This window comes from Heterodontus francisci, chromosome 1 (genome assembly GCF_036365525.1).
Source record: "Heterodontus francisci isolate sHetFra1 chromosome 1, sHetFra1.hap1, whole genome shotgun sequence".
Taxonomy (NCBI): Eukaryota; Metazoa; Chordata; class Chondrichthyes; order Heterodontiformes; family Heterodontidae; genus Heterodontus; species Heterodontus francisci.
In genome coordinates, this window is record NC_090371.1 from 104,077,657 (window position 1) to 104,089,985 (window position 12,329).

Consider the following 12,329-nt stretch of genomic DNA (forward strand, 5'->3'; position numbering starts at 1 on the left):
AATGAATCACTTCACACTTGCCTGCATTAAATTTCATCTGCCACTTGTTCACCCATTCCACTATCATGTCTACGAAAAGTAGTGGTCCTAATTCCGACCCCTGGGGAACCCACTATATACCTTCCTCCAGTCTGAAAAACAACTGTTCACAACTACTTTCTGTTTCCTGTCACTCAGCCAATTTCGTATCGATGCTGCTACTGTTCTTTTTTATTCCATGGGCTCAAACTTTGCTGACAAAACCTTTTATGTGGCAGTTTATTAAATGCCTTATGGAAGTCCATGTACACCACATCAACCACCTTGCCCTCATCAACCCTCTGTTACCTCATCAAAAAAACTTAGTTATTTAAACACAATTTGTCCTCAACAAATCCATGCTGGCTTTCCTTAATTAATCCACATTTGTCCAAGTGATAATGTTGTCCAGAATTATCGTGTCTAAAAGCTTTTCCACCACTGAGGTTAAACTGACTGGCCTGTAGTTGCTGGGCTTATCCTTGCATCCTTTTTTTGAACAAGGGTGTAACATTTGCAATTCTCCAGTCCTATGGCACCATCCCTATAGCTAAGGAGGATTTGAAGATTATGGCCAGTGTCTCCACAAATTCCTCCCTTACTTTCCTCTGTATCCTTGGATACATCTCATATGGTCCTGGTGAACTTGAAGTACAGCCAGCCTATCCAATACCTCCTCTTTATCTATTTTTAGCCCATCCAGTGTCTCAACTACCTCCTCTTTCATAATGACTTGGGCAGCATCTTCTTCCTTGGTAAAAACAGATGCAAAGTACTCATTTCATACCTCAGCCATGCCCTCTGCCTCCATGCGTAAATCACCATTTAGGTCCCTAATGGGCCCACTCCTCCCTTTACTAATTTTTTACTATTTATATGCCTAGAGAAGACTTTTGGATTCCCTTTTATGGAAGCTCTCTCTTTGCTTTTCTTATTTGTTTTTTCACTTCCCCTCTGAACGTTCAATATTCAGCCTGGTTCTCAATTGTATTATCCACCTGATATCTCATATGCACCCTTTTTCTACTTCATCTTACTCTCCATCTCTTATCATCCATGGAGCTCTGGATTTTTTTCCCCTACCTATTCCATTCTTAAAAATGTACCTTCACTGTACCCGAACTATCTCCTCTTTAAAGGCAGCCCATTGTTCAGTTTCAGTTTTTTTTTATTCATTCATGGGATGTGGGCATCGCTGGCTAGGACAGCATTTATTGCCCATCCCTAATTTCCCTTGAGAGGGTGGTGGTGAGCCACTTTCTTGAACCGCTGCAGTCCATGTGGGGTAGGTATACCCGCAGTGCTGTTAGGAAGGGATTTTCAGGATTTTGACCCAGTGACAGTGAAGGAATGCTGATATAGTTCCAAGTCAGGATGGTGTGTGACTTGGAGGGGAACTTGCAGGTGGTGGTGTTCCCATGCAACTGCTGCTCTTGTTCTTCTAGGTGATGGAGGTCACAAGTTTGGAAGGTACTGTCTCAGGAGCCTTCGTGTGTTGCTGCAGTGCACCTTGCAGATGGTACACACTGCTGCCACTGTGCATCAGTGGTGGAGGGAGTGAATGTTAGTGGATAGGGTACCAATCAAGTGAGCTGCTTTGTCCTTGATGGTGTTGAGCTGCACCCATCCAGGCAAGTGGACAGGCTTTGGGGAGTCCGGAGGTGAGTTACTTATGGGTTTGATTTGTCCTGTTTTTTGTGTATAGGACATACCTGGGAAATTTTCCACATTGCTGGATAGATGCCAGTGTTGTAGCTGTACTGGAACAGCTTGGCTAGGGGCGCGGCAAGTTCTGGAGCACAGGTCTTCAGTACTATTGCCAGAATGTTGTCAAGGCCCATAGCTTATTCAGTATCCAGTGCCTTCAGTCATTTCTTGGTATCACATGGAGTGAATCGAATTGGCTGAAGACTGCCATCTGTGATGCTGGGGACTTCAGGAGGAGGCCGAGATGAATCATCCACTCGGCACCTCAGGCTGACGATTGTTGCAAATGCTTCAGCCTTATCTTTTGCACTGATGTGCTGGGTTCCTCCAGCATTGAGAATGGGGATATTAGTGGCGTCTCCTTCTCCTACTGTTAGTTGTTTAATTGTCCACCGCCATTCACAACTGGATGTGGCAGGACTGCAGAGCTTAGACCTGCCTTCCAATTTTTGATTCCAATTTAACTTGGTAGATTCCATTGATCTCCCCAGTTAATTATCTTTTACTCTGGATTATTTTTCCATAACTAACCTAAACCTTATGATGCCATGGTCACTGCCCCCTAAATGTTCCCCCACTGACACTGGATTCACTTGACCCACCTCATTCCCCAGAACCAGATCCAGCAATGCCCCCTTCCTCGTTGGACTGGAAACATACTGACAGAAAATTCTCCAGAACACGTTCTAGAAACACTTGTCCCTCACTGCCCTTTAGATTATTACTATCCCAGTCTATATTAGGATAATTAAAGTCCACATTATAATTATTATTCTTGAACTCCTCTGTAATTTCCATGCAAATTTGTTCCTCTATATCTTTCCCGCACGTTGGTAGCCTATGGAATACACCCAGCAATGTAATGGTACGTCTATTGTTTCTTCGCTTTAACCAAATAGATTCTGTCTTTGACCCTTCTAGGACTTCCTCTCTCTCTCTCTCTCTCTCTCTCTCTCTCTCGAGCACTGTAATTTTCTTCTTAATCGAAACTGTTACCCCTTCTCCTTTCCTTCCTTCCCTACCTTTCCTGAAGACCTTGTATCCAGGAATATTTAGTACCCAGTCCTGCCCTTTTTTGAGCCAGGTCTCTGTTATTGCCACAACATCATATTTACACATGGCTATCTGCACCTGCAGCTCACCAACAATATTTACCACACTCTGTGTATTCATATACATGCACAGTAAACCTAATTTAGACCTTGTTACATTCCCTCTTACTCTGATCCCACCTTATTTCCTACATGGGTGCTATATCTCTCTCTCCCAACTCTCTTTGCACCTTGGTTTTCCTTTCTAATATTACCTCCTGGTTCCCACACCCTACCAAGTTATCTTAAATCCTCTCTGCAAACTGCCCCACAAGGACATTGGTCCCAGCTCTGTTCGGGTGCAACCCGTCTGGCCTGTACAAGTCCCATCTCCCACAGAACTGATCCCAATGTCCAAGGAATCTAAAGCCCTCCCTCCTGCACCAGCTCTCCAGCCACGCATTCATCTGTTTTATCCTCATATTCCTATACACACTTGCACATTGTACTGAGAGTAATCCGGAGATTACTACCTTTGAGATCCTACCTGTTAGTTTCTTTCCTAACTCCCTAAATTCTGCCTGCAGGATCTCATCCCTCTTGTTATCTATATTGTTGGCACCAATATGGACCACGACCACTGTCTGTTTATTCTTCCCTCCCCCAAGCGTGCTCCACAGCCATTCAGTGACATCCTTGACGCTGGTACCAGGGAGGCAACATACACTCTTGGATTCACGTCTTCAGCCGCAGAAATGTCTGTCTGTTTCCCTAACTATCAAATTCCCTATCACTATTGCTTTTGCAATCTTCCTCCTGCCCCCCTGTACAGTTGAGCCAGCCGTGGTGCTGTGGACTAGCCTCTGACTGCACACCCCAGATGAGCCCTCACTCTCACAATATTCAGAAGGGAATACTGGTTGGAGAGTGAGATTCACTCAGGAGACTCCTGCAGTACCTGTCTGGGCCTCCTTGACTGCCTGACACTCGCCCATTCCCTCTCTGCCTGCATACCCTTAAGCTGCGGGCTGACCACATCTATAAACGTGCTACCCATGAAACCCTCAATGTTGCGAATGCGCCACAGTGACGCCAGCTGCTGCTCAAGTTCCAAAACCCAGAGCGCAAGCTGCTGCAACGGCAACACTTCCCATGCTTGTGGTCATCTAGGACACAAGAAGTGTCCTGGAGTTCCCACATGGAACAGGATGCATACTCCATGGGTCCCAGCTGCCCTGCCCTGCCATGCCTCTAGTCATTAGACTATTGAACTTAGTACTTAAATGACAAAAAGATTCACCACCTACTCACCAATCAGCTGTTTCTCCTGTGCTGACGTTGATTTATTGTATAGGGTGATTAACTGAAGTGTTTTTACTTAAATTTATTATCTAAAAACTTTAGATTTTAATTTACTGAAAAATTCAGACTTCTTTAGTTTGACTGAGCTCTATTATTAAATTTTTAACTTTATCCCCTAGATCTGATTGACTAATTGAGCACCGATTTTACTTGTATGATAAATTATCAAATTGGCTTTAGTTTTCAGTTTTAATACTAACTATTCAATCAAATCTAAAACAAATAGGTTCTATGCCCTCTTTTACAATCTAGTTAGTAACTTGTTCAAACTAATTTTAATTAATACCTCTATATCTGCTCTGCATTCATACGCTTACGAATTTACCTACTGATCTACTTCGCCCGATTGAAATTTTTAATTTCTCAGCTCCTAGTTTGAACGAATGTCCTAGTTTAGAGAGAGAAAACGAGAAATACTCGCCAACCAATCACCTGTCTGCTTTCCTGTGACATCATACTTTGATTTTTATAACATCCAGTCTGCAGCCGCCTTTCTGACGATCCTTTAATGGAAAAATATTTCCTGTTGTCACTCTTAAAAATTATTTTTGATTGCAGACCCCATTTTTGATCAAATCCTGCTTTATATTGAAGCATGACATCTTTGTGCCAAGCTTCCTGAGACCCTTTCCTTGTAAGTTGAATCTAACTGCATCCTCCACAAACTCTGTATCCTTGCCACTGACTTCATCCTCATCCTGACCACTGTTTGAAGCTGAACCAGACTGTTTGCAACCTCAGCGTCCTGTTCGATCCTGACACAAGCGCCCAACCCCATATCCTCTTCATTACAAAGACTTCCTATTTCCATCTCTAACATTTCCTGCTTCTACCCAACTTCTGCCCATGTCAAAAGGCAGATCACGACCCATCTGCTCTGCGCCACAATCGAAAATTTTTTTAGCCATCACCCTGAAAGTTCCCATTTCAAGTTGAAACTTAAAATGGCTTTTTCTCCCATATCCTTAGGTGTATGCGATTTGACAAATTTTATATTTGTATCCACTCTATAGTCACTAACCTAGTACAAGTGAATCTGCCAAAAACACAACTAAAAAATGAGAAAAAATTATCAACAAATCCCAATGTAATGTGAACCGAGTAACCACATGCCTGTAAGCTCTACAGTACAGCAAGCAAATTAATGAAACACATACTAAGGAGTTGGAGCCCTCATACCTGCCTATGTTACATCCAGGCTTGGTTGATCTAATGCTGTCCTACCATTCTCACCCTGCCGTAAACTTCAGAATAACCAACACACTACTACCCAAATCCTATCATGCAGCATGTTTTCTGACCCATCACTATTGTTCTTACTGACTTGTACTGACCTCCAGTCTCGCATCACCTCAAATTAATCCTTCAGTGACTTTGCCGCACCCTATTTCTAACTTCCTGCAGCTCGACAATACCCCTCTCCAAACTCTCCATGCTTCTGACTCCTTCCCTAAACCCCTGTACCTCTGCAACTCCTTTCTTCAAACCCATCTCTTTGACCAGGCTTTTGAACGACCATCCCTCCTAACCTATCGCATTTTTCTTCATTAACTGCAAGTTGTTATTATGCCATATAATGGACTCTATTTTTTAAAATTTGTTAAAAACTCTCAGTCAGCATTTTTAAACATATTTCATCTAACCATATTGCACTAAGATGAACAATTTAATGGCGAAGTGTATTCCAATCCAATGAGTGAAACAGTGGCCGAAAGGTTGGTGACAAGCCCACCTCCACCGGGCCTGGGGAGCCAGGCTGGGATTTTTCACTCCCCAGGCTCTTAATTGGTGTTGGGCAGGACTTCCACCTCCTTGAGGCAGGAAGTCCCGCCTAATGGTGCTGCCGGCCAATCAGCGGGCCGGCAGCTGTTAGTCTCAGCAGCGCCACCGGGAGCGGTGGTCATTACTGGGACTACACCCAGCCATCGGAGGTAACAGGAAGGACGGCACTGGAAAAAAGGTAAGTTTTTAGGGCCTCAGTGTGGGGTAGGAAGGGTCAGAGCATACAAAAGTAAGACTGCACCAGCAGATGAGGCCAAAGATTGCAGAAATGGTAAAACGACAGTGTTAAAGGTCTGTATCTGTGCGCTGCATTCATAACAAAATGGATGAATTGTTAGCACAGACAAAAATAAATATGTATGGCCTAATAGCCATTACAGAGAAATGGTTGAAAGGTGACCAAAGCTGGGACCTGAATATTGAAGGGTAGTCAACATTTGGAAAAGACAGGAAGCTAGGAAAAGGTGGTGGCGTAGTTTTGTTAATTAATGATGTCATTAGTACAGTAGTGAGAGATGACCTTAGCTCGGAAGAGCAAGATGTAGAATCAGTTTGGGTGGATGTAAGAAATAGGAAAGGTAAGCGGTCATTTGTAGGCCCCCTAATAGTTGCCACACAGTAGGACAGAATATACAGGAAGAAATAAATGGGGCATGTAAGAAAGGTACCGCAATAGTCATGGAGTGACTTTAATCGACATGTAGATTGGACGAATCAGATTGGCAAAGGTAGCCTGGGAAATGAGTTCATAATGTATTCGGGATAATTTCTTAGAGCTGCTAATGTGCAGTGAGACAGGATTAATCAATAACCTCATGGTAAAGGAGCCACTAGGTGACAGCGATCATAACATATCGAAATTTATGTTCGGTTTGAAAAGGAGAATGTGTGTCTAAGATTAGTGTTTTAAACCTAAATAAAGGTAATTACAAGGGTATGAAGGCAGAGCTAGCTAAAATGAACTGGGAAACTAGGTTAAAAGGTAGGACAGTAGAGATGCAGTGGCAGACTTTTAAGGAGATCTTTAATAACTCTCAGCAAAGATTTATCCCAATGTGAAAGAAAGATTCTTTGAGAAGGAGGCATCATCCATGGCTAAATATGGAAGTTAAGGATAGTATTAAATTAAAAGTAACACTGTACAAATCTGCAAAGATTAGTGGTAGGTCAGAAGATTGGACAGATTATAAGAACCAGCAAAGAATGACAAAAATGAGGGAAAAAGTAGAGTAGAAGAGAAAACTAGCTAGTAATATAAAAATGGCTAGTAAGAGTTTCTACAAGTATTTACATAGGAAAAGAGTAACTAAAGCTAGTGTTGGTCCTCTGCAGAGTGAATCTGGGGAATTGATAATGGAAATCAAGACTGGAGTGTGGTGTTCCCCAATGGTCAGTGCTAGGACCACTTTTTTTGCTATATATAAATGACTTGGATTTTGGAATATAGAGTAACATGCCAAAATTTGCAGATGATACCAAACTTGGAAGTGTGGCAAACAAACAGTGAGGATAATAGCAATTGACTGCAACAGGACATAGGCTAGCAGAATGGTCAGGCAAGTGGCAGATGGAATTTAATACAGCGAAGTGTGAGGTGATCCATTTAGACACAAGGGATAGGTGAGCCAATATAGACGTCATGGCACAGTTCTATAGAGTATGCAGGGACCTGGGGGTTCATGTGTATAGATCTTTGAAGATGGAAGGACATATTGAGAGAGTAGGTAGCAAGGCATATATGATCTCGGGCTTCATAAATAAAGGTATTGAGTACAAAAGCAGAGAAGTTATCCTGAACCTTTTAAACTCTGGTTAGGCCACCACTCGGGTATTGCATCCAGTTCTGGCCACCACACTTTAGGGATGATGTGAGGGTCCTTGAGAGGGTGAAGAGGAGACTTACTAGAATGGTTCTAAGGATGGGGGATTTTAGCTACAAGGTTAAGTTGGAAAAGCTGGGATTGTTCTCCTTGGAGCAAAGGAGATTCAAGAGAGATTCGATAGAGGTGTACAAGATTATGACAGGTTTAGATAAGGTAGACAAAGAAAAGCTGTTCCCATTAGCTGATGGTACAAGGACTAGGGGACAGAGATTTAAGGTTTTGGGCAAGTGTTGCAGGGGGACGTGAGGAAGAGCTTTTTTATGCTGCGAGTGGTAATGACCTGGAACTTGCTGCCCCTGTGGGTGTGGAAGTAGAGACAATTAATGATTTGAAAAGAAATTTGGATAGGCACTTGAGGGAAATAAAATTATAAGGCTATGGGGATTGAGCGGGGGGAATGGGACTAATAAGATTGCCGTACAGAGAGCTGGCACGGACTCGATGGGCCAAATAACTTTCTTCTGTGCCTAGTGGCTCTGTGACTCCAGAATTGTGCTGGAGTACTAAACAGTTTTGACCAAAGGGAGGGAGTGATTGTATAACTAGAGGTGACCCCACCAGAGTTACCAGGCCAGATAAAAGTCAGTGACATTCAAGCTTTTATGTCCTGCTGATTTGAGGCTGTGTAGGCAGCTGTTATACAAGTGGCAGCTGGGAGGCAGTAAGAGTGTAAAACCGGAGATCTGAAGGGGTCAAAGGAATTGATGAAAACTGTAAGACTTGGTAGTGCACCACTGCTTCAAAAGGCATTACAATTGTAGCTATAACAGAACAACTGTCAACTAATACCCGAGTTTTTTCCTTGAAGGTAAGTTCAGTGGCTCATTGGGTCATCAGAGGAAAAAAGGAATGGTCTGTCCTTTTCCATAATACTAAACGGTGCATTCTAGAAGGATGACTATGCAGTCACATTGATATTTGGGGCTGGATTTTCAGTCAGGGGTCAGGAACTGGAAATGGGGACTAGTTACAGGTCCTAACCCCACACAACGTGGTTTAATCCCGCCAACTGAGATTTTCAAATCCTCCGCCAACTGAAGGCCAGGGAGTGTGCTTGCCATCCAATCAGAGATGGCGGGTGGGCTGCTGATGCTGGAGGGCTAATGGGAGGCCCTCCAGCACCCAGTGCTCAGCAGTCTCACAGGCTGAGGTGGGAGCTGCTGATTTAAAGATAGAGAGAGAGGGAGAAGGCCTGGTAAGTTTTTTTTGATGTTTTAAAAAGCCACAGCTGCCTGACTATGATCCTGAAGAGGCAACAGCTCCAGGGGACGGCTAGCGGTGGCAGCTGTAGCCTGGCGGTGGTTGTGGTTCTGGGGGGGTGTGGGGTCCCTCATGTGGTCCATTGGCACCCCCACCTCCCGCCCTGAGCCCATATGGGCACCGAGGCCAGTGGCGCCACATTGCGCGCCCACGCACCTCCAAACTGGACCCTGAACGGATTTTACAAATTCAACCCATGGTGTCTCTAAGGAAAATAACATATCTGTGAGTGAGAACTGTGAAGGAAGGGAGGAGCAGTCCTCAAATAGAGGAAGTACTGTGCTAGAAAATACTTCTGTGATAAATTGGTTGATTCAATGTCTCCAGTTGTATTTGTTTTAACTTTATACTATGATTTTTAAATCTTTTGGAAAACTTGGTTCAGTGCAAAAATAAATTTCTCATTAGAATATATAAACCAAAGCAATGTTGAGATTTGTATTTAAAAATATATTTTTGTATTTGCAAAGGAAATTCTGCACAATGAAGAATATCGAAAAATGATACAAATACGTGCCCATGAAGTACAACAGAAGGAGGAGATTAGGAAAGAGAAGGAATATGAGGAAGGTCTTGTTGCGCAGCCAGTTCAAACTCAAGTCAAAGGACATGCCTCTGCAACTTACTTTGGAAAGGATAAACTATCTCCAGAACCCACAAGTACAGCAAATACCTTCCAGCCTGGAGGCTGGTTACCATCAGGAAAGTCAAACAAGACAAAATGACATTTATTTGCCTTGTGATTTAAAGATTATTTGTCAGACATATGTGGAATGTAAACAAAGGCATTGTGTACACATACATCAATTATTTCACATTAAAAATACAGTAGTCAGTGCATTTAGTTTCTTTAGTCAATAGGTTTTGAAATGCGAATCACTGGCACTTGAGGATTCTTCTGGCAAGGTCATCAGTTTAAAGTATTTCTTAAGTTACTAACCTGTTACTTCTGTTACCATATACTAAATTTAAAAAAAAAACATCAGTTTGCCTCGAAGTGATTCATGCCACCTTTTCGAAGTTAGGACAGGAAGTTTACACAGAATGTTTGAAAATCATTGCTTTCGTCTATGTTGGAATGAATTCATTTGGACAATTTCTAAGATGCAAAACAGAAATTCTTCACAACAATGGTCCAATGAAGGGGAATAAATTGCTCAGCAGAAAAGTAAAGTACGATATGGACACATACAAAGGACTCGTGTTTTACATAAAATTGATTGCCAAGTTGCACTAAATGCCCAACTCTTAGACTGGAATTACATCAGGCTTATTAACTCAAATTAATTGCCCTTCTTGGCCAACACTCAGTGTGGCACAGCATGATCACATCAATATCCTACCAGCTGAATCAATTGCCCCCACCATCCAGAGAACCTTAATGCTCCTGCCCTTTCTGGCACCCTCCCCACACACAGGTTGCCTAGTGTGCCATTGCTCCCTCACAAACACAGAGCGTACACTGTTAATGGAGGGATGGTACACTGTACCTCCCTTCATGCCAGCACAGTTTTCCCTTCAGTAATCCCAGTACCCCTCCCTTTCAAAATACAGAGTTAGACCCCTGCATATCCCCCCCTCCCTCCTCCCTTCCAGAATGCAAAGTTAGACCCCTGTATATCCCCCCTCCCTTCCAGAATACAGGGCTAGACCCCTGTGTATCCACCCCCTCCCTCCTCCCTTCCGTAATGCAGAGAGTAGACCTGCCAGCTTTTCAGATCATGAACTAGATGGCCACCCGTTCAACGCAAAATCCAGCAGTGTCGGTGGAGAAGTGGCGGGCTGCATAATCAGCAAAGGTGAGTAATCATTATCATATGCTAATTGTGGTGCCGCCACCGTGCGGTGGGGGGACCGCACCGAGGTCCCGCCACCGTCTGTAATATGCGACGGACCATTTTCGACACTGCAGGTCAAGGCGGGCCTCTCCCCGCAGCATTTTACCGGCCCCCGGGCCGCAACCCGCGGCATCAAGCGGCCGGTAAAATTCAGCCCACTGTGTCTGGAGATGTGACCATGCTCAGGAAGGTGCTTTTTTCACTTTGGTCCCTTTAAAAGCCTGTGAATTGGACAAAGAGCAGACATTTGAAATGTTTGCTTGACCTGCCCGAAGCCAGAGAGACAAGACCCAGAAAGGTGTTACCTCTCTCTGTAAAGGAGACTCACATCTGTTGAAAAGGAATTCTGCATTTGAAAGGTGGCAGATTCTTGATGCCTTCGTTTTTTTTTTTAGATTAGAGATACAGCACTGAAACAGGCCCTTCGTCCCACCAAGTCTGTGCCGAACATCAACCACCCATTTATACTAATCCTACACTAATCCCATATTCCTACCAAACATCCCCACCTGTCCCTATCTTTCCCTACCACCTACCTATACGAGTGACAATTTATAATGGCCAATTTACCTATCAACCTGCAAGTCTTTTGGCTTGTGGGAGGAAACCGGAGCACCCGGAGAAAACCCACGCAGACACAGGGAGCACTTGCAAACTCCACACAGGCAGTACCCGGAATCGAACCCGGGTCCCTGGAGCTGCGAGGCTGCGGTGCTAACCACTGCGCCACTGTGTTCTGAAGAATTTCTGCATCCAGTGAGATTCCTGCTGCCTCCTGTGTTCTACAAAAATCCTGAAATCTGAAGTATTCTTCTACTGCTAGACTGCTGCTTCAAAACCCAAGCAGACCTGTTGCTACACCCCAATGGAAGACCAATGTGACGCCTGCTGCAGTTAAATTTCCATGAACACCTACGCATCACAGACTGTTCATTAACCTCGCCTGGAGAGATTTAGAATAGCATCCGACTATTTGACTCTGGGACACCTCACCGTACCAAAAACAGACTACCAGAACATGAAAAACTCAATTATTTTTTTATTATTTCTTCTATTCTTAAGAAACAGTTATAATCTAAAACTCCTTTTTGAAACTGGTTAACCATTTCTTTTTGAAAGTATGAGTGTGTGCATAAGGTTAAGGGATTAAGAGTTTTTTTTATTCATGTACAGATTTATCTCGTTAGTAGTTAAGACCTATTATTTCTTTTCTAATAAATAGTTAATGGTGTTATTGTTTAAAGAAACCTGGTTTGGGTGCTTTATTCAGGAGGAAAAATACAGTGTTTAATTTGGCTAGACTTCGGTAGCTGGGAAACTTTATTTGATATGCTATATTGTGTGGAGTAGTTGGACTGAATTAACAGTGCATTACTCTCGCCTTGGTCGTAACAACGCACAAAGTGTGCTGAATAAAGTTGGTGAGTTACAAGCAGAAATATGTGGGA

General features: G+C 43.4%; 1 protein-coding gene across 7 annotated transcripts in view; it reads left to right on the plus strand.

The window, feature by feature from the left end:
* ndufaf2 (NADH:ubiquinone oxidoreductase complex assembly factor 2) overlaps positions 1–12,071 on the plus strand; it is a 236,121-nt gene extending 224,050 nt beyond the window's left edge. For 5 of the 7 annotated variants that reach the window (XM_068033920.1, XM_068033960.1, XM_068033976.1 and 2 more), the window contains one exon: positions 9,514–12,071. In XM_068033920.1, the coding sequence (XP_067890021.1) occupies positions 9,514–9,768 (255 nt within the window). In that variant the 3' untranslated portion in view covers positions 9,769–12,071. The remainder of the gene's footprint in view (positions 1–9,513) is intronic. The other 2 variants (XM_068033968.1, XM_068033930.1) reach the window with 2 other exon arrangements.
* The last annotated feature ends 258 nt before the right edge of the window (positions 12,072–12,329 follow it).